The following is a 23,164-nucleotide window of genomic DNA, read 5'->3' as shown; positions in this document are numbered from 1 at the left end:
AGACACCCCCAATAAAGGAGTGGTTCTGCAGGTGGTGACCACAGACCACTTCTCAGTTCCTATGCTTCCTGGCTGATGTTTTGGTCACTTTTGAATGCTGGCGGTGCTTTCACTCTAGTGGTAGCATGAGACGGAGTCTACAACCCACACAAATGGCTCAGGTAGTGCAGCTCATCCAGGATGGCACATCAATGCGAGCTATGGCAAGAAGGTTTGCTGTGTCTGTCAGCGTAGTGTCCAGAGCATGGAGGCGCTACCAGGAGACAGGCCAGTACATCAGGAGACGTGGAGGAGGCCGTAGGAGGGCAACAACCCAGCAGCAGGGCCGCTACCTCTGCCTTTGTGCAAGGAGGAGCAGGAGAAGCACTGCCAGAGCCCTGCAAAATGACCTCCAGCAGGCCACAAATGTGCATGTGTCTGCTCAAACGGTCAGAAACAGACTCCATGAGGGTGGTATGGGGGACCGACGTCCACAGGTGGGGGTTGTGCTTACAGCCCAACACCGTGCAGGACGTTTGGCATTTGCCAGAGAACACCAAGACTGGCAAATTCGCCACTGGCACCCTGTGCTCTTCACAGATGAAAGCAGGTTCACACTGAGCACATGTGACAGACGTGACAGAGTCTGGAGACGCCGTGGAGAACGTTCTGCTGCCTGCAACATCCTCCAGCATGACTGGTTTGGCGGTGGGTCAGTCATGGTGTGGGGTGGCATTTCTTTGGGGGGCCGCACAGCCCTCCATGTGCTCGCCAGAGGTAGCCTGACTGCCATTAGGTACCGAGATGAGATCCTCAGACCCCTTGTGAGACCATATGCTGGTGCGGTTGGCCCTGGGTTCCTCCTAATGCAACACAATGCTAGACCTCATGTGGCTGGAGTGTGTCAGCAGTTTCTGCAAGAGGAAGGCATTGATGCTATGGACTGGCCCGCCCGTTCCCCAGACCTGAATCCAATTGAGCACATCTGGGACATCATGTCTCGCTCCATCCACCAACGCCACGTTGCACCACAGACTGTCCAGGAATTGGCGGATGCTTTAGTCCAGGTCTGGTAGGAGATCCCTCAGGAGACCATCCGCCACCTCATCAGGAGCATGGCCAGGCATTGTATGGAGGTCATACAGGCACGTGGAGGCCACACACACTACTGAGCCTCATTTTGACTTGTTTTAAGGACATTACATCAAAGTTGGATCAGCCTGTAGTGTGGTTTTCCACTTTAATTTTGAGTGTGACTCCAAATCCAGACCTCCATGGGTTGATAAATTGGATTTCCATTGATTATGTTTGTGTGATTTTGTTGTCAGCACATTCAACTATGTAAAGAAAAAAGTATTTAATAAGATTATTTATTTCATTCAGATCTAGGATGTGTTGTTTAAGTGTTCCCTTTATTTTTTTGAGCAGTGTATATATATGGGGGATACAATCTTCCCAGCTCTGCAGTGTTTGCTGCGAGGAGGCAGAGTCATTAGATCATTTATTTTGGTATTGTCCATATGTAGCTCGTTTTTGGTCTCAGGTCTAGGAATGGCTGAAGAATTGCAACATTTACCTGGAGCTAACGCTGCAGATAGCAATACTGTGTTATTTGAAAAGTCATAGTCAATCGATCAATAATATAATTATTATTTTAATTTACAATCTGTAGAAACTGAGAATAGAAAGGTTCAGTACTTTTGTCAAGCATCACAGCACAGTTGAAAAATATATGGCAAATAGAAATCCAATATGGATGGTGTTAAGAGATAGATGGAAGGGGTTGAATGGAGCTGAAGGGTGGGACTAATAACAACAAAATAACAAATGTAAAACATACGGGCTCTGTAAAATGCATATAGGTTCAGAACTTTTGTGAAATAGCACAGTTACAAATATATGGCAAATATAAATCAAACTGGATGGACATCAGAAATAGAGGAAGGCCAGCACTAAACACATACAAAATATAACTATTGTAAAATAGATTGTGTCTGTAAAATGTATATAGTATGTATAAGCTGGAAGTAGAATCCTAAGTGTTATTGTTTATTAGTTTACTCCAATTGGGGAGGGGTGGTAGGGTTTCCGGGGAATAATAAAGGAAAATATATTCTAAAAAGATATGTATGTGTATTTGAAATTAAAATAAAAATAATAATATATATATATATATATATATATATATATACATTCAAATACACATATACACATACATACTGTGTTCACATATATATATATATAATGTGGGTATGTGTATATAAATATATAAATTGACCCGAAAAATATATGGGGGATTGGAAATGATGCAGACAATTACATTGATGGAAGCGACAATCTATCTGCAATATTAAAGCTGATCCACCCCCTAAAATATATATATATTAATAAATAAATACAAAAATAACAAAAAATTAAATTACATTTTGACTCCCGAAGTGGGTTGTGCGCAGCCCTCTCTCTATCCCCTGGATCAACACACAGTTGATGAGTTTTTTTCTTGTTGTTGGTCAAGACCAATTCATCCAGGTCACGGCACCATGTGTTAGCAGTTGATGTTATTCTTCAATAACACAGACCCCAAAGCAAATCAGGGAGAGAGAAATATATTTATTCAAAGAGAACAAATCATATTTGCTATGCTGGGAAGTAGATGGTAGATGTTTATTATTCCCTGTCCTCTGTGTTTTCTCCACTGAACAAACAAAGTTTATACCAAAGCCTAGCCTGTGGTTGACCTATTAGAATTCCTTGCAGTAAAATTGGGCCAATGGCCAAATAATAAGTATCCTGTTTCAGGCTTAATGTATAGACAACTCAGACTGGAATTCCTCCCGTGTCCCTGACCCATTTATCTTCAGTTCCCCATTACAATGAAACAACTATTTCCATTGATAATTAATTTCCTCTTGACCTTTAGTCCTCTGAGTTGTGTATTTATCTGAAAATATTCTTACAGCTGTAACGTAACAAAATGTTGAAAAAGTCAAGAGGTCTGAATACTTTCAGAATGCACTGTAGATGCAGTAAGTCATGTCAGAAGCTAGCAGATTCATTACTTACCAACAACAGCTGCAAATTCCAATAAAACTACATCACATTTTGAAGTTCACTTTCCTTGCTTTGTCTAACAACACTATTATGAATCTAGCAAATATGTTTTGTGAGTCAGAGTGCAGTATTTACACTGAACACAAATATAAACGCAACATGAAACAATTTGAGTTACAGTTCATATAAGGTAGTCATTTGAAATTGGTAGTCATTTGGTAGTCATTTGAAATACATCTATCTTTGGTAGTCAGTTGAAATAAATTCATTAGGCTCTAATCTATAGATTTCACATGACTGCGAATGCAAATATGCATCTGTTTGTCACAGATACATAAAAAAAGGTATGGGCGTGGATCAGAAAACCAGTCAGTATCTGGTGTGACCACAATTTGCCTCCTTTGCTTCATGCAGCGCAACATTTCCTTTGCGTAAAGTTGGTCAGGCTGCTGATTGTGGTCTGTGGAATGCTGTCTCACTCCTCTTCAATGGCTGCGCGAAGTTGCTGGATATTGTCGGGAACTGGAACACGTCGATCCAGAGCATCCTGAACATGCTCAATGGGTGACATGTCTGACTATGCAGGCCATGGAAGAACTGGGACATTTTCAGCTTCCAGGAATTGTGTACAGATCGTTGCGAAATGGGGCTGTACATTACCATGCTGAAACATGAGGTGATGGAGGCGGATGAATGGCACGACAATGGGCCTCAGGATCACATCAAGGTATCTCTGTGCATTGAAATTGCCATCAATAAAATCATATTGTGTTTGTTGTCTGTAGCTTATGCCTGACCATGACATGACCCCACCGCCACCATGGGGCACTGTGTTCACAACGTTGACATCAGCAAACCGCTCGCCCACATGATGGCATCTGCCAGTACAGTTGAAACCGGGATTCATCCGTGAAGAGCACACTTCTCCAGTGTGCCAGTGGCCATCGAAGGTGAGTTAGATCAAGACCCTGGTGAGGATGACGAGCACACAGATGGGCTTCCTTGAAATGGTTTCTGACAGTTTGTGCAGAAATGGGCTCTCCTTCTCCGTAGCCGACATGAGTAAGACCTTTAAACGTGTCAAACCTCGCAAGGCTTCCGGCCCAGATGGCATCCCTAGCCACATCCTCAGAGCATGCGCACACCTGCTGGCTGGTGTGTTTATGGACATATTCAATCTCTCCCTATCCCAGTCTGTTGTCCCACATGCTTCAAGATGGCAACCATTGTTCATGTACCCAATAATGCAAAGGTAACTCAACTAAATGACTATCACCCCATAGCACTCACCTCTGTCATCATGAAGTGCTTTGAGAGACTAGTCAACATTCATATCACCTCCACCTTACCTGTCACCCTAGACCCACTTCAATTTGCTTACCGCCCCAATAGGTTCAAGGACGATGCAATCGCCATCACACTGCACACTGCCCTATCCCATCTGGACAAGAGGAATACCTATGCAAGAATGCTGTTCATTAACTATAGCTCAGTATTCAACACCATAGTACCTTCCAAGCTCATCATTAAGCTCGAGGCCCTGGGTCTGAACCCCGCCCTGTGCAATTGGGTCCTGGACTTCCTGACGGGCCACCCCCAGGTGGTGAAGGTAGGAAACAACACCTCCACTTCGCTGATCCTCAACACTGGGGCCCCATAACGGTGCGTACTCAGCTCCCTCCTGTACTCCCTGTTCACCCATGACTGCGTGGCCAAGCATGCCTCCAACTCAATCATCAAGTTTGCAGATGACACAACAGTAGTAGGCTTGATTACCAACAACGACAAGACAGTCTACAGGGAGGAGGTGAGGGCTCTGGGAGTGTGGTGCCAGGAACATAACCTCTCACTCAACATCAACAAAACAAAGGAGATGATCGTGGACTACAGGAAACAGCAGAGGGAGCACCCCCCTATCCACATCGACAGGACAGCAGTGGAGGCGGTAGAAAGTTTTAAGTTCATCACTGACAAACTGAATTGGTCCACCTACACAGACAGTGTGGTGAAGAAGGCGCAACAGCGCCTCTTCAACCTCAGGAGGCTGAAGAAATTTGGCTTGTCACCCAAAACCCTCACAAACTTTTACAGATGCACAATTGAGAGCATCCTGTTGGGCTGTATGACCGCCTTGTACGACAACTGCACTGCCTACATACACAGACTTGAAATCATTGGCCACTTTAATAAATGGAACACTAGTCACTTTAATAATGTCACTTTAATAATGTTTACATATCTTGCATTACTCATATGTATATACTGTATGCTATACTATTGTACTGTATCTTAGTCTATGCCGCTCTGACATTGCTCATCCATATATTTATATATTCTTAATTCCATTCCTTACTTAGATTTGTATATATTGGGTATACTATGTTGTGAAATTGTTAGATATTACTTGTTTGATATTGCTGCACTGTCGGAACTAGAAGCACAAGCATTTCGCTACACCCGCAATAACATCTGCTAAACACGTGTAAGTGACCAATACAATTTGATTTTAAATTCTTCGCTTATGAAAACACACAGTTTCATCAGTTGTCCGGGTGGCTGGTCTCAGACGATCCCATGGGTGAAGAAGCTGGATGTGGAGGTCCTGGGCTGGCGTGGTTACACATGGTCTGCGGTTGTGAGGCCTGTTGGGGATACTGCCAAATTCTCTAAGATGACATTGGAGGCGGCTTATGGTATAGAAATGAACATTAAATTCTCTGGCAACAGCTCTGGTGGACATTCTTGCAGTCAGCATGCCAATTGCGCACTCCCTCAAAATTTGAGACATCTGTGGCATTGTGTTGTGTGACAGAACTGCACATTTTAGTGTCCCCAGGACAAGGGGCACCTGTGTAATGATCATGCTGTTTAATCAACTTCTTGATATGCCACACCTGTCAGGTGGATTAATTATCTTGGCAAAGGAGAAATTCTCACTACAGGGATGTAAACAAATGTGTGCATGCACAACATGCTAGAGAAATAAGCTTTGTGTGTGTATGGAAAAATTCAAGGATCTTTTATTTCAGCTCAAGAAACATGGGACCAACACCTTACATATTTTTGTTCGGGATAGTATGTGCCTTCTTTGCCTTGTATCATATTCTTATTAAGGAATTAGCTCAAAGTATTTGAAAGGAGCAATATGTTGTAGAATGTAAAGGAGCAAACACAGGAATACAAAGAAGTTGAGAAGATTTGGACAAGCTGGCTTCTGTTTACAGTTCTACAGTGGACATTGAAGATAAGCATCGTATTGCGGTTCAGAACAATAGCCCTGTCCCACCCTTCATTAACTCTCCAGTTACATATTAAATCTCAAACAGTAATCCTCTTCTTTTGTTTGGCTTTGAGGTTTTTTGTTTAATTCTGCCTGGTCAACCAACCAACCAGCAAACCCTTCACTCCGTAAGCAACAGTAATTATAGCCAGCCAGTCTATCAGTGTTGTGGTGTTTTGAAGATTTTTTTTTAACCTTAGATTTAAGAATTGAATCCAGATGCCTCTTACACAGAGAGACTCTTAGTTTATGCAGATTGCATCTTAGTGGTCACTGGACCATGAGTGATCAAGGCAGCAACAAAGAGAGGGGAGAGGTGGAGCCCCTATCAGAGCACACAAAATGGACCCCCTAAAATGTTCCTGCTCCTCCTAATACCACTCTCTGAACAAATAGCATGTTTCAATCTAACCTAATTACTGGGGCTGGGACTGGACCTTGGAGGCTGCTGATTGGTAGATGGCACCACTGGGAGCACTAAAAGGCTGTATCACTACATCCAGGCTGTATCACATTCGGCCGTGATTGGGAGTCCCGTAGGGCGGCGCACAATTGGCCCAGCGTTGTCCGGGTTTGGCCGATGTAGCCCGTCATTGTAAATAAGAATTTGTTCTTAACTGGCTTGCCTAGTTAAATAATAGTAAAAAGAAATAAAAAAGAAATATGCAATTCTTCTGAAAATGGGTGTGGCTCCACAACGTTTTCAGATTTGAGAAAATGGCGGAAAATATAGAGAACAAAGTCCAACAAGAGCGTATACAAATTATGACAAATGTTAAGAAAATGTTGAGCAATGTAATAAAGTAATGATTTTTCAAATAAGTTAATTTACACGTTATGTTGGCTGACAATTTGTTAGCTACACTATCCTTACGAACCGCATAGCATTACAGCAGTACTGTATGTACCGGTATTGGTTACTAATACGTCAAACTTGCCAGGCAGTATATTAACTATCTGCTATCTAACTACCCAACGTTTATTAACTTGATTATTCACATCATTCTTAGCTAAGTGGTATAGTCGTTGTGCGTTTCAATTGACATTGTTAATTCTGTCTATCTTCTACGATTTTAGAGCACTCTCAAGCAGAATAACTGATGAATTTACAATATGGCCGGTGTCAGTAAACGCAAAAAAAACTTTATTAAATTGTTGCCAGCAGCACAGTTAGTCACCAATGTTTTGGATAACATGAAAACAGCCAAACCAGCTCTGCTAGGGCGAGTAAAATGGTCCGAGTGAGGTGTTCTCTCATTTGTGTTTGGAAGTAGCTAGCCAACGTTAGCCAGTTAGCTTGAGTGCTTGACTGCTGAAACGCTCTGAATTTATGAACCTATGAATCAACAATCTGACTGACAACGCTCTGGATATACGTACGCCCAGAGTGCACTCTGGCACTCCAGATTGAATTTACGAACACACCCGAAATCTAAAAAGTCTAGCTAGGATATCATAAGGTGAATGCACCAATTTGTAAGTCGCTCTGGATAAGAGCGTCTGCTAAATGACGTAAATGTAAAAATGTAAATGTAGTAATTTGTTATGCTAGCAAAATGTTGTATAGCACCAGCATCAACTTCCGGTATACAGGCAAAGCTCTAGAACTCTCAACTGGAATGATATTGTTATTTTACAGTATACTAAAATGAACTAATAGTATATAGTCATTATGTAGTATACAGTATGTTAATATGAGTATTCGAACACAGTTTGAAACACACACGGCTAAATAGTATTTTGAAAGTGGTGGGGAAACATCTGACTGGGAGGTGTGATCATTGGATACAGTGGAACATGTTCTATTTCAGTGCCAAAAATATGTTAGAGAAATGGAGCGATTGTTAGTAGATTTGAGGAGTAATGGGGTTGAAGAGCCAGGATTAAGTGAACTCTTGGGGGACTCTTCAGGGCATGTAGTACTTAATTATGTATTTAGTTTCCTTAGAGAGACGAGTTTATTGGGTAGGATTTAGACCTCCACTGTCTCTTGTCCACACTCCAGTCCAGTTGGCGGAGGTAATGTACCTTAAAGTTGGTTGCCAAGCGCCATATAAAATCACTGAAGAAGAAGGAAGTTGAGGCCGAAGGGAGTTCGCGCAAAATTAAACGATTTTCGTTGTCCTCTCGTCACATTTCTGGTTGTGCAATGGATTGGAAGGGAGATAACGGCGTAAGTTTAATTTTACAGTGATTCTTGATTGAAGAGGAAGGGAATACTTGCTCCCTATTTAGAGCGGTGCTAAAATAGCCAGCATATCTAGCTAGGTAGCTAGTTAGCCTCCTAAGGTTAGACGCTTCATGAACTGGCAGCAAGTTTGGGGAAATGCCATTGAGCAGTCATGCACGCCAAGGCAGATAGCTAGCTAATAAACAAACTAGCACTGATCAGTAGGTATGTAATGTCAGATTACCAACAACATTTCAGACAACTGTCATCGTCTATGCAGCTGACGTTATTCAGTATAGCTACTGTAGCTAGGTTGGTTTGGTAGCTGTATGTGTGTCGTAGAACTGGTAAACTGTATTTTGTAGTTAACTTCCTAACAAAGCTGCAGTAACTAGCTTAGCTAGGTCTAGCAACTGGCGGCTGTTTACCAGATATGGGATCGATATGGGATCAAGTCACGGGTGGGTATAATTTGTGAAACGTTCAAACAGGAATCTTTTCTAAAAACGTCGGAAAGTACAAGGTTGCCAACAAACAACGCATATAGTACAGAGTAGCATGATCAATTCACCTAGTTATAGGCATCAACTCATCACGTGGCTGGTAAAAACCTTTTAAGGATCCACCCCTTTTTTTGCATTTTCGCCTAAAATAACATACCCAAATCAAATTGCCTGTATCTCAGGCCCTGAAGCAAGGATATGCATATTCTTGGTACCATTTGAAAGGAAACACTTTAAAGTTTATGGAAATGTAGGAGAATATAACACAATAGATCTGGTAAAAGATCATCCAAAGAAAAAAACAACCCTTTTGTATTTTTTTTGTACCATCTTTGAAATGCAAGAGAAAGGCTATAATGTATTATTCCAGCCCAGGTGCAATTTAGGTTTTGGCCACTAGATGGCAACAGTGTATGTACACATTTGTTTGGCTCATCCAATGAGCCATTACATTTGTGTTAAGTTTTATTTCAAGACTGCCCAAATGCGCCTAATTTGTTTATTAATAACTTAATGTTCAAAATTGTGCACTCTCAAACAATAGCATGGTATTCTTTCACAGTAATAGCTACTGTAAATTGGACAGGGCAATTAGACTCACAGGAATTTAAGCTTTCTGCCAATATCAGATATGTCTATGTCCTGGGAAATGTTCTTGTTACTTACAACCTTATGCTAATCGCGTTAGCTTAACCGTCCTGAGGACGGGACACCGATCCCGAAGAAGTTATTAATGTTTGCCCATAGGCTACCAGAGAGAGGACAGACATTTTTCGGAATAAACATGGTGAGTGAAAAACGTAATTAAATAGCCCACTACCTACTTGGTATTTTAGTATTCTGCTATACAATGTTTTATGCATTGTTTGTTGGCAACCTTGTTATTTGCGAAGTTTTTGGAACAAATTCCTGTTGGAACGTAACACAAATTATACCCAGCCATTGTAACTATTTTTTGAGTCACTAGGTTCGTCTCTCAAGTCGAGTCCCAGGAAGAATGGGTCGAGTCAAGGCCAAGTTGTGCATTCAAAAAATCTATTCGCGCAATGACTTGTTCAACTATAAGTCTGTGTCATTATTGAAGCTACCACACAGCCCTTTTCATTATTTTGTCTACAACATATTTTGATTATGTAAGAATAATTTTTTACAAGAAATTCCAAATGCAAGTTTAATAAATAAATTGCGTACCAAAATATCATGTTCCTGCCAGTCTAGTGTGTCGTACTCTGTAGTGTGACCCACTCTTCCTTCTTAGGCTACCTATCTGGTTCCTGACCTATTTAGTGTTTATATGCTGTTTAATACGACATGTTATATTTGAAATGAGTGCTTCTTAGTCACCTTTTTAAAGAAAAGTACAGTACACAGTAGAGCACACGAGTTGAGTAAATTAATGTACTATGCTATTTGGCTGGACCAACCTATTGGTCTTGTTCGGGGGGCAAAGCTCATTAACATAATTGCCAGTGTGCAGAATAATACCCACATATGCAAAGGAGGATATTGCATATTTATACCTTTTGTGTACCTATTTAGGATACATTACCATGAAGAGAATGACATTCATATCCATAATTATGCATTTCTGTGGAGTACAGATCAGGAACCCATGATTAAATTCTGTTATCGCAATTCTGTTACTGGGTGTAAATCCACTTACTGTAGTTAAACAAAATAATAGATTTGTCATAGCTGGTGCCCCATTTCATTCTGCAAACATTGTTGAATCTTAATTCTGGGATTTAACTGAATTTTTGGAAAATGTGGACAGATAAAAAAAAATATAAAAAAAATAATAAAAACTGAAATCCTGTTAGCACACTTTGCAGCTGCACAGTTATTGCAGTAAATGGGTTTTGTAAAATCTTCGGTGTAAGTTGTTCAAAGTAGTCCTTGTACATGGAGTTTTTATGGTTTGTTAAACTTTGAAATCAATGTTTTTATGTTTGGCATACATTTGAGTCTCACCGCAATTCCATTACCACAGAATTGCCTAAATGCCACAGAATTGCTTAAATGCCATAAATTGTCTGTCTCTTACTTAAATAATGGGGAGAAACCAGAAAGATCAGGCTACTGGAATTCTTTGCAGGTTGGTTGTTTTCATGATTTTGTCATTTATTTTTATCACCTGCCCAATGGGTCAACCTCAGAGCAGGCTCAACTTGCATGACTGCTCAGTTCAATTTCCCCAGGCAGTAGGCCAACCCTTAATGTCAATCACTGCGTACCATCTATTTGCAAGTCAGGCAAACTCACCAAAATGAGAATTTCCATCTATAGTTGATAATGTACCCATTCTCTCTTTTTGTGTATTTGACAGGTTCACAACCATGACAGTTGCCAAGGCCACGGGGGTCACTCGCATGGGCCTGCGGTGCATGGATTCGGGGGTCACGGCGGTGGTTTGGCGCACGGGTTCATGCCTGCTTTCCATGGCCAATTTGGCCCACGAGCTGACCAGATGATAGACCCCACTCAGCAGCCCAAGAAACGGTCGCATATGGATGATAGCAGCAGCTGGGACATTGTCAAAGCAACACAGTAAGATTTACCACTGTTGTCTCTCATATCAAACCCTATTAATGCCCACACTGTGCAATTGTTCTGCTCCCAGCCCCATAGCTCAGGTCAAATGTAGTGCACAATATGGGTAATATATTTTCATTTGAAATCATCCCTGGAGATCCACAAAGCAGTAGTGATCAGATTAGTAAGAATAACACTTTGCATTCTGGCCAAATGGCAATACTGAGGACTGAATAGCTTTCAGGGATCGCAAACTTGTCACTCTTTGGCGATATTCATCTACGTGAATCGTGTAGATCTGAAAAAAAGCTTTGGGGGTGACGCGCGTAAACAGATTTTCTCCCTGTGTGATCACTACCTTCTCTGGAGACTGTCAGCATGCACTCCACGCAACAAACTTGTTTCCTTCCTGGGAATTCTGGAGTGCAACCTGTATTCAAAATTGTGCTGTAATTATAGTTCATAGATGCAAATTATAGTTACATGTATGTTTTCTATAGCCCAAATTATTACACACGGAAGTTATTAACGTTAGCTAGCTGATATTAGCTGACTTTAGCTAGCTAACTACGTTAGGATTTAAGTTGGCAAGCTAACATTACCACTCGCTTGCCTCAGCTAACTACATTTTTCCTCAGTTTACGTCACGTCTGTGTGTAATAACCCACAGAACACTTATATGCATTAGAGGAAGCGTAGGATTAACTTTAGGGTAAATACATTTTTAATTCAATCACTTTTTGACAACATACTTTTTCTGATTTTAAACAAAACTTTCCATACATGTTTGCCCATGGAAGAAGTGGTCAGAAAGTGACTTTTTTGACCTGAATGACAAAACATTCAGGAGATGAAGGTGCTCTGTTTATCCATTTTGCATACCATACGATGACATATGTCTTCATCGCTGGAAAAGACAGTTTGATGTAATTTAAAAACTTACAAACAGGATTGTCATTATTTTATAATAAATAAATGGGGGGGATTATAACAATTATGCCATTTATTAACCTTTTTAAGATAATTTTTTAAATTTTTTTAAATGAGTCAACATGTTGTAGCTTAGACCCTACTTTACATCATCTGAGGTTTGTGTGTTGTGCCCGCTATCGTTTGAGACACATGCTCTTGAATACAGCGTGGGTGTCATTTCAATCGTTAGCGGTTTCCATTAACTTGTGCAGTGCTCCAACACTATTTTGCAAAAACCTAGTGTCGAATAAAAATGTAGTGGTTGAAGTGTTTCCATTACTCATTTAGACAAATTACGCGTTTATAGTCGACAGCCTGTATGCCCTCCCATCAACAGTGCCTTCAGAAAGTATTCATACCCCTTTTTCAAAATGTTGTTGGGTTACAGCCTGAATCTAAAATTGATTGCATTGAGATTTTTTTGTAACTGGCCTACACACAATACCCCATAATTTCAAAGTGGAATTATGTTTTTAGAATAAAAAGGGAAAGCTGAAATGTCTTGATTCAATAAGTATTCAACCTCTTTGTTATGGCAAGCTGAAATAAGCACAGGAGTAAATATGTGCTTAACAATTAAATTAAATTGTATTAGTCACATGCGCTGAATACAACCTGTGTAGATCTTACTGTGAAATGCTTACTTACAAGCCCTTAACCAACAATGCAGTTGTAAGAAAAATAAGAGTTAAGAAAATATTTCCTAAATAAACGAAAGTTTAAAAAAACACAAAATAACTTGAGGCTATATACAGGGGGTACTGGTACTGAGTCAATGTGTGGGGTTACAGGTTAGTAGGTAATATGTACATGTAAGTAAGGGGTAAAGTGACTATGAATAGATAATAAACAGCAAGTAGCAGCAGTGGAACAAAAATGCTATTTGATTAACTGTTCAGCAGTCTTATTGCTGGGGGGGGGGTGTAAAAGCTATTAAGGAGCATTTTGGACCTAGACTTGGTACTGCTTGCTGTGCCGTAGCAGAGCGAACCGCCTATGACTAGGGTGGCCGGAGTCTTTGACAATTTTTAGGGCCTTCCTCTGACACTGCCTGGTATAGAGGTCCTGGATGGCAGGAAGCTTGGCCCCAGTGATGTACTGGGCCGTATGCACTACCCTCTGTAGAGCCTTGTGGTCAGATGCCGAGCAATTGCCATACCAGGCAGTGATGCAACCAGTCAGGGTGCTCTCGATGGTGCAGCTGTAGAACTTTTTGAGGATCTGAGGACCCATGCCAAATCTTTTCAGTCTCCTGAGGGGGAATAGGCATTGTCGTGCCCTCTTCACAACTGTCTTGGTGTGTTTGGACCATGATCATTTTTTGGTGATGTGGACACCAAGGAACTTGAAGCTCTCGACCTGCTCCTCTACAACCCCGTCGATGAGAATGGGGGCATGCCAGGGCCTCCTTTTCCTGTAGTCCATGATAAATTATGGTGTTGGATGTGTGCTTGGCCATGCAGTCGTGGGTGAACAGGGAGTAGAGGAGGGGACTAAGCACGCACCCCTGAGGGGCCTCGTAAGTCACATAAGTTGCATGGGTTCACTCTGTGTGCAATAATAGGGTTTAACATTCTTTTTTTAATGACTACCTATTCTCTGTACCCCACACATACAATTATCTGTGAGGTCCCTCAGTCGAGGAGTGAATTTCAAACAACGATTAAACCACAAAGACCAGGGAGGTTTTCTAATGCCTCGCAAAGAAGGGTACCTATTGGTAGATGGGTAAAAAATAAAATAAAAAGTAGACATTGAATATCCCTTTGAGCATGGTGAAGTTATTAATTACACTTTGGATGGTGTATGAATACACCGTCACTACAAAGAGACAGGCGTTCTTCCTAACTCAGTTGCCGGATTGGAAATGGACCGCTCTAGGATTTCCCCATGAGGCCAATGTGACAGTTTAATGGTTGTGATAGGAGAAAACGGAGGATGGATCAACAACGTTGTAGTTACTCCATAATACTAACCTAAGTGACAGAGCGAAAAGAAGGAAGCCTGTACAGAATACAAATATTCCAAAACGTGCATCCTGTTTGCAACAAGGCACTAAAGTAATCCTGATTTTTTTTTTTTTAGCAAGCAATAACCTTTTGTCCTAAATAATTAAAAAAATATGTTTGGAGCAAATCCACTACAATACATTACTGAGTACCACTCACCTTACAGCAGGACAATAACCGAAAACACAAGGCCAAATCTACACTGGAGTTGCTTACCAAGAAGACAGGGAATATTCCTGAGTGGCCGAGTTACAGTTTTGCCATAGATTTTCAAACAGATTTAAGTCAAGGCCTGAAAATGGTTGTCTAGCAATGATCAACAACCAATTTGCCAGAGCTTGAAGAATTTGGAAAGAATAATGGGCAAATGTTGCACAATCCAGGTATGGAAAGCTCTTAGAGATTTACCCCAAAAGACTCACAGCTGTAATCACTTCCAAAGGTGTTTCTGTGAAGTATTGAGTTAGGGGTGCGAATAAAACATGTTTTCACTTTGTCATTATGGGCTATTGTGTGTAGGGGGGGAGATTTAATACATTTTGAATTCAGGCTGTAACCCAACAATGTGGAAAAAGTCAAGGGGTGTGAATACTTTCTAAAGGCACTGTGTCTGTTAGCTCACAAAAGCCAGTATTGATAGAATGCAACAATTTACTAATAATTGACACAATCCAATAATTCTCATGTGCCAATGTATCGCCATGGACCGTGCCATGGTGAAACTTGCACTCCTGTAGATCTGAAATAATTGGATGGTGAAACGTGCCAGACAACCAGAAAAGCAACCCAAAGCAATTTGGGTGTTCTTGAATGTCAGCACAATCCTTGTCCTGCAAAGAAACATTATCTTTTATAGTTTTAGGATTTTTTAAATTTTTTTGCAGCGGTAGGCATTTAGAATTAAATGTGGAGTGGCGCTTTATACAGTGCATTCGGGAAAGTATTCAGACCTGTTGACTTTTTCCACATTTTGTTACGTTATAGCCTTGTTCTAAAATGTATTAAACTGCATTTCTTTCTCATCAATCTACACACTATCCCATAATGACAAAGCAAAAGCAGTTTTTTTAGAAATGTATAAAAAAAACTTCATCACATTTACATAAGTATTCAGACCCTTTACTCAGTACTTTGTTGAAGCACCTTTTGTAGCGATTATAGCCTTGAGTCTTCTTGGGTATGACGCTACAAGCTTGGCACAGCTGTATTTCTCCCATTCTTCTCTGCATATCCTCTCAAGCTCTGTCAGGTTGGATGGGGAGCGTTGCTGCACAGCTATTTTCAGATCTTTACCGAGATGTTCAAGTCCGGGCTCTGGCTGGGCCACTCAAGGACATTCAGAGACTCCTCACAAAGCCACTCTTGCATTGTCTTGGCTGTGTGCTTAGGGTCATTGCCCTGTTAGAAGGTGAACCTTCGGCCCAGTCTGCAGTCCTGAGTGCTCTGGAGCAGGTTTTTATCAAGGATCTCTCTGTACTTTGCTCCGTTCATCTTTCCCTCGATCCCTCCTAGTCCCTGCCATGATGCTGCCCACACCATATTTCACCGTAGGGATAGTGCCAGGTTTCCTCCAGACGTGTCGCTTAGAATTCAGGCCAAAGAGTTCAATCTTGGTTTCATCAGACCAGATAATCTTGTTTCTCATGGTCTGAGAGTCTTTAGGGGCCTTTTGGCAAACTCCAAGCGGGCTGTCATGTGCCTTTTTACTGAGGAGTGGCTTATCTGGCCACTCTACCATAATGGCCTGATTTGGTGGAGTGCTGCAGAGATGGTTGTCCTTCTGGAAGGTTCTCCCATCTCCACAGAGGAGCTCTGCTACAACCTAGCCTATGAATTAATGTTTACAACGTAGGTGTACAGGTCAAGAGAAATTTGAGTAATCAAGGTGACAGACATTGACACATTCAATAACGCCTTGCACGCTCTTGCCTGCAACTAGCTGACCTAGGGTGTAATCTTTAGTCCAACAGTTGCAAACGACAGTTTCTTTTGGACAAATTCAGGTATTTTTATTCCCGTTTGCATCCGTTGAAGTATCATTTTTTTAAATAGAATCCACGGAATGATAACACCCCTGATTAGGGATGCACAACATATCGGCCCGATGTCTAGTTAAACGCCGATGTGCAAAACCTAATGTCAAAGCTGACATGCATACCTATATAACATAGGTATGCATGTCAGGTACATGACGTAATGACGGTACATGACGTAATGACGCCACGTAAAATTTTGCGCTACACGTGCAACACAGCATTCCTAACCTAGCCCAAATGTCTGCTGTATGGATCGAGCAGTCAACAAGTCGAGCAGTCTTTTGAACGAGTAAGAACATTTCAGTGATACAACTCAAAGGCAAAATCCATTTAAGCCAAGGTAATGGATTCATTGCCCTTGAAAATCAACTGTTTTCTGTTGTGGGTGATGTTGGCTTTCGCTGACTGGTCGAGCACCGGTACACTACAAAGCGCGCTATTTTTCAGATGTTACCCTACCGGAGTTACACAGTAATAGCGTCACTGCTATTAGCTTCACGACATGGAACGCCGTTTGGGTCTTTGCTTGTCAAAAAAGTCTGCAAACACCGGCCACGAACAATGTGTTTACAATACTGCGTTGGTAATAAAGCATAATTTGTTTAACCACAACTTCTGGGGTAGCTAGCTTGGCACCTACAGCTGAAGTCGGAAGTTTACATACACCTTAGCCAAAGACATTTAAACTCTGTTTTTCACAATTCCTGACATTTAATCCTAGTAAAAATGCCCTGTCTTAGGTCAGTTAGGATCACCACTTTATTTTAAGAATGTGAAATGTCAGAATAATAGAGAAAAATATGAAAAATCATTAATTTCTTTCATCACATTCCCAGTGGGTCAGAAGTTTACATACACTCAATTAGTATTTGGTAGTATTGCCTTTTAAATGTTTAACTTGGGTCAAACGTTTCGGGTGGCCTTCCACAAGCTTCCCACAATAAGTTGGGTGAATTTTGGCCCATTCCTCCTGACAGAGCTGGTGTAACTGAGTCAGGTTTTTAGTTCTCCTTGCTCGAACACACTTTTTCAGTTCTGCCCATAAATGTTGTATGGGATTGTGGTCAGGGCTTTGATGGCCACTCCAATACCTTGACTTTGTTGTCCTTAAGCCACAACTTTGGAAGTATGTTTGGGGTCATTGTCCATTTGGAAGACCCATTTGCGACCAAGCTTTAACTTCCTGACTGATGTCTTGAGATGTTGCTTCAATATATCCACTTCATTTTCCTACCTCATGATGCCATCTATTTTGTGATGTACACTAGTCCCTCCTGCAGCAAAGCACCCCCACCACATGTTGCTGCAACCCACGTGCTTCACAGTTGGGATGGTGTTCTTCGGCTTGAAAGCCTCCCCCTTTTTCATCCAAACATAACGATGGTCATTATGGCCATCCAGTTCTATTTTTGTTTCATCAGACCAGAGGACATTTCTCCAAAAAGTACGGTCTTTGTCGCCATGTGCAGTTGCAAACCGTAGTCTGGCTTTTTTATGGCGGTTTTGGAGCAGTGGCGTCTTCCTTGTTGAGCGGCCTTTCAGGTTATGTCGATTTAGGACTCGTTTTACTGTGGATATAGATACTTTTGTACCTTTTTCCTCCAGCAACTTCACAAGGTCCTTTGCTGCTGTTCTGTGATTGATTTGCACTTTTTGCACCAAAGTACATTCATCTCTAGGAGACAGAACGCGTCTCCTTCCTGAGCGGTATGATGGCTGCGTGGTCCCATGGTGTTTAGACTTGCGTACTATTGTTTGTACAGATGAACATGGTACCTTCAGGCGTTGGAAATTGCTCCCAAGGATGAACCAGACTTGTGGAGGTCTACAAATCTTTCTGAGGTCTTGGCTGATTTCTCTTGATTTTCCTATGAGGTCAAGCAGAGGCACTGAGGTTGAAGGTAGGCCTTGAAATACATCCACAGGTTCACCTCCAATTGACTCAAATGTCAATTAGCCTATCAGAAGCTTCTAAAGCCATGACATCATCATTTTCTGGAATTTTCCAAGCTGTTTAAAGGCACAGTCAACTTAGTGTATGTAAACTTCTGACCCACTGGAATTGTGATACAGTGATATTATAAGTGAAATAATCTGTCTGTATACAATTGTTGGAAAAATTATTTCTGTCAGGCACAAAGTAGATGTCCTAACCGACTTGCCAAAACTATAGTTTGTTAACAAGAAATTTGCAGAGTGGTTTAAATGGACTACACCAGATTTTCCAGTTCTTGCTGTGAGATGTTACCCCACTCTTCTACCAAGGCACCTGCAAATTCCCGGACATTTCTGGGGGGAATGGCCCTAGCCCTCATCCTCCGATCCAACAGGTCCCAGACGTGCTCAATGGGATTGAGATCCGGGCTCTTCACTGGCCATGGCAGAACACTGACATTCCTGTCTTGCAGGAAATCACGCACAGAACGAGCAGTATGGCTGGTGGCATTGTCATGCTGGAGGGTCATGTCAGGATGAGCCTGCAGGAAGGGTACCACATGAGGGAGGAGGATGTCTTCCCTGTAACGCACAGCGTTGAGATTGCCTGCAATGACAACAAGCTCAGTCTGATGATGCTGTGACACACAGCCCCAGACCATGACGGACCCTCCACCTCCAAATCGATCCCGCTCCAGAGTACAGGCCTCGGTGTAAAGCTCATTCCTTCGACGATAAACGCGAATCCGACCATCACCCCTGGTGAGACAAAACCGCGACTCGTCAGTGAAGAGCACTTTTTGCCAGTCCAGTCTGGTCCAGCGACAGTGGGTTTGTGCCCGTAGGCGACGTTGTTGCTGATGATGGCTGGTTAGGATCTGCCTTTACAACAGGCCTACAAGCCCCCAGTCCAGCCTCTCTCTGTTTATTGCGGACAGTCTAAGCACTGATGGAAGGATTGTGCGTTCCTGGTGTAACTCGGGCAGTTGTTGCCATCCTGTACCTGTCCCGCAGGTGTGATGTTGGGATGTACCGATCCTGTGCAGGTGTTACACGTGGTCTGCCACTGCGAGGACGATCAGCTGTCTGTCCTGTCTCCCTGTAGCGCTGTCTTAGGCGTCTCACAGTACGGACATTGTAATTTATTGCCCTGGCCACATCTGCAGTCCTCATGCCTCCTTGCAGCATGCCTAAGTCACATTCACGCAGATGAGCAGGGACCCTGGGCATCTTTCTTTTGGTGCTTTTCAGAGTCAGTAGAAAGGTTTCTTTAGTGTCCTAGGTTTTCATAACTGACCTTAATTGCCTACCATCTGTAAGCTGTTAGTGTGTTAATGATCGTTCCACAGGTGCATGTTCATTGTGTATGGTTCATTGAACAAGCATGGGAAACAGTGTTTAAACTCTTTACAATGAAGATCTAGGAAGTTATTTTGATTTTTACGAATGATCTTTGAAAGACAGGTTCCTGAAAAGGGATGTTTCTTTTTTTGCTGAGTTTACATATGAGATGGGTGATGTAATATTTACAAACAATTAAAGTGACTACAATACCGTAGAATAGTATAGAGTAATGCAAGATACGGAGACATTTATTAAAGTGGCTAGTGTTTCATTTCCTTAATGGCCAGTGATTCCTAATCTGTCTATAGGCAGCAGCCTCTGTTGTGCTGGACATGGCTATTTAACATTCAGTGGTGTAGTATTGAATACAATACAGTATATACATATGAAATGGCTGATGCAATATGTAAACACAATTTAAAAGTGACGACGATACCGTAGAATAGTGTGGTGTGTGGTTTATACATATGAGATGTGTAATGCTAGATATGGAACATTGTTAAAGTGGCTAGTGATCCATTTCCTTAATGGCCAGTGATTCCTAATCTGTCTATAGGCAGCAGCCTCTGTTGTGCTGGACATGGCTATTTAACATTCAGTGGTGTAGTATTGAATACAATACAGTATATACATATGAAATGGCTGATGCAATATGTAAACACAATTTAAAAGTGACGACGATACCGTAGAATAGTGTGGTGTGTGGTTTATACATATGAGATGTGTAATGCTAGATATGGAACATTGTTAAAGTGGCTAGTGATCCATTTCCTTAATGGCCAGTGATTCCTAATCTGTCTATAGGCAGCAGCCTCTGTTGTGCTGGACATGGCTATTTAACATTCAGTGGTGTAGTATTGAATACAATACAGTATATACATATGAAATGGCTGATGCAATATGTAAACACAATTTAAAAGTGACGACGATACCGTAGAATAGTGTGGTGTGTGGTTTATACATATGAGATGTGTAATGCTAGATATGGAACATTGTTAAAGTGGCTAGTGATCCATTTCTGAAAGTGGCCAGTGGTTCCTAATCTGTCTATAGGCAGCCGCCTCTGATGTGCTCGTGATGGCTGTTTAGCAGTCTGTCAGGCAATGCATTCCGTGAAGAGTCATTCATAATCTAGACATCGTTTGAAATGTATCAAGAAGTAATCGTACAGTAATCTGCGGCACTCAGTCATGTTGTCAACAAGGCAGCATGATGCATAGTTCAGATAACATGCATCTCTTTTCCATAAAATATACACTACCATTCAAAAGTTTGGGGTCACTTAGAAAAGTCCTTGTTTTTGAAAGAAAAGTTCATAATGTTGTCTTTTAAAATAACATCAAATTGATCAGAAATACAGTGTATACATTAATATTCTAAATGACTATTGTAGCTGGAAACGGCAGATTTTTGATGTACGCATACATAGATATTCCAGAGGCCCATTATCAGCAACCATCACTCATGTGTTCCAATGGCACGTTGTGTTAGCTAATCCAAGTTTATCATTTTGAAAGGCTAAGTGATCATTAGAAAACACTTTTTCAATTGTTAGCACAGTTGAAAACTGTTGTGCTGACTTTTAAAGAAGCAATAAAAATGGCCTTCGACTAGTTGAGTATCTAGAGCATCAGCATTTGTGGGTTCGATTACAGTCTCAAAATGGCCAGAAACGAAGAACTGAAGGCCATTCCATGCGAGAAATTGCCAAGAAACTGAAGATCTGGTACAACGCTCTGTACTACTCCCTTCACAGAACAGTGCAAACTGGCTCTAACCAGAATAGAAACAGTGGGAGGCCCCGGTGCACAACTGAGCAAGAGGACAAGTACATTAGTGTCTAGTTTGAGAAACAGACGCCTCACAAGTCCTCAACTGGCAGCTTCATTAAATAGTACCCGCAAAACACCAGTCTCAACATCAACAGTGAAGAGGCGACTCCGGGATGCTGGCCTTCTAGGCATAGTTCCTCTGTCCAGTATCTGTGTTTTTTTGCCCATCTTAATCTTTGGTGAATGGCACGACGATGGGCCTCAGGATCTCGTCACAGTGATCTCAGGATCTCAGGCCTCAGGATCTCGTCGTCTGTGTATTCAAATTACCATTGATTTTTAAAATGCAATTAAGTTTGTTGTCCGTAGCTTATGCCTGCCCATACCATAACCTGTGGTGGAAATTCTAACCAAGCGAGAGAGACTTTATTTCTTCAAACAATCATTCTTTTATATCGTTTTAATTATTGCAATAATGAAGCTGGTCAACGACCACGCTTAAGCGTTCGCTGAGAGTCCAACGAGCAGAACTGAGCCACAACTATAAAATACTAAGACACATCCTCCTGAATGCGTGACAAACTGCAGATGTCTGAAATGGGTCAAAAGATAAGGATTTGTATGTGAGAAAGGAGTATTCCCCCAGCCAGATAGCGTTTACTGTGAAGACTTTTCCAGTTGTGTAGAAACCAGGGTTTGGCCCCTAAGACGAGGTTCCTCCCATCAGCCGTCCACACCAGAGACATCTCCTCCCTGGTACGTCACAGTATACAAACACCAACTCATTCTATGGAATGCAGGCTGTAGGTTTTATCACAAAGCCATCAAAAATCAATTGCGAGCGCCAAGCCCCAGAGGCCCAACTCAGTCCCACAGACACAGATGAGACAGTACTGAGAAACCTTATTCGATGCATAAACAGTATTGAAACATAAATTACACAATTTTCTACCATAAACCCCACTTTCACCATGGGACACTCTGTTCACAACATTGACATCAGCCAACCGCTCGCCCACAAGACGCCATACACGTGGTTGCCGGTTGTGAGGCCGGTTGGACGTACTACCAAATTCTCTAAAATGTCGTTGGCGGCGGCTTATGGTAGAGAATTTAATTTAATGTTAATTAATCTGGCAACAGCTCTGGTGGACATTCCTGCAGTCAGCATGCCAATTGCGCACTCCCTCATTGTGCACTCCCTCATAACTTTGTTGTGTGAGAACTGAACATTTAGAGTGGCCTTTTGTCCCCAGCACAAGGTGCACCTGTATAATAAGCACACTGTTTAATCAGCTTCTTGATATGCGACACCTGTCAGGTGAATGGATTATCTAGGCAAAGGAGAAATTCTTACTAACAGGGATGTTAACACATTTGTGCATTTGTTATTTCTGGGATCTTTTATTTCAACGCCTGAAACATGGGACCAACACTTTACATGGTGCATTTATCTTTTTGTTCAATGTAGTTTTTATTGGGAAGGCAGTTTTTTTAAATCAAAAGCAATCACTTCTGCATGTGAAAACACAGAATACTAGTGCTTAACCTACATCACTTTTGTTTTAAGCCGACTTTGCC

At 41.7% G+C, this 23,164-nt stretch overlaps 1 protein-coding gene across 2 annotated transcripts in view; it reads left to right on the top strand.

The window, feature by feature from the left end:
• Window positions 1-8,188: 8,188 nt before the first annotated feature.
• zdh13 (Probable palmitoyltransferase ZDHHC13) overlaps window positions 8,189-23,164 on the top strand; it is a 28,266-nt gene continuing 13,290 nt past the window's right edge. The window contains exons 1-2 of one of the 2 annotated variants that reach the window (XM_082969287.1): window positions 8,189-8,483; window positions 11,310-11,530. In XM_082969287.1, the coding sequence (XP_082825413.1) occupies window positions 8,460-8,483; window positions 11,310-11,530 (245 nt within the window). In that variant the 5' untranslated portion in view covers window positions 8,189-8,459. 2 annotated transcript variants of the gene reach the window in all.

The sequence above is a fragment of the Salmo salar genome, chromosome 26, assembly GCF_965601325.2.
Source record: "Salmo salar chromosome 26, fSalSal1, whole genome shotgun sequence".
In the NCBI taxonomy this organism is placed as follows: Eukaryota; Metazoa; Chordata; class Actinopteri; order Salmoniformes; family Salmonidae; genus Salmo; species Salmo salar.
Note: the sequence above shows the minus strand (reverse complement) of the source record. Positions and strands in the feature narration are given on the sequence as shown.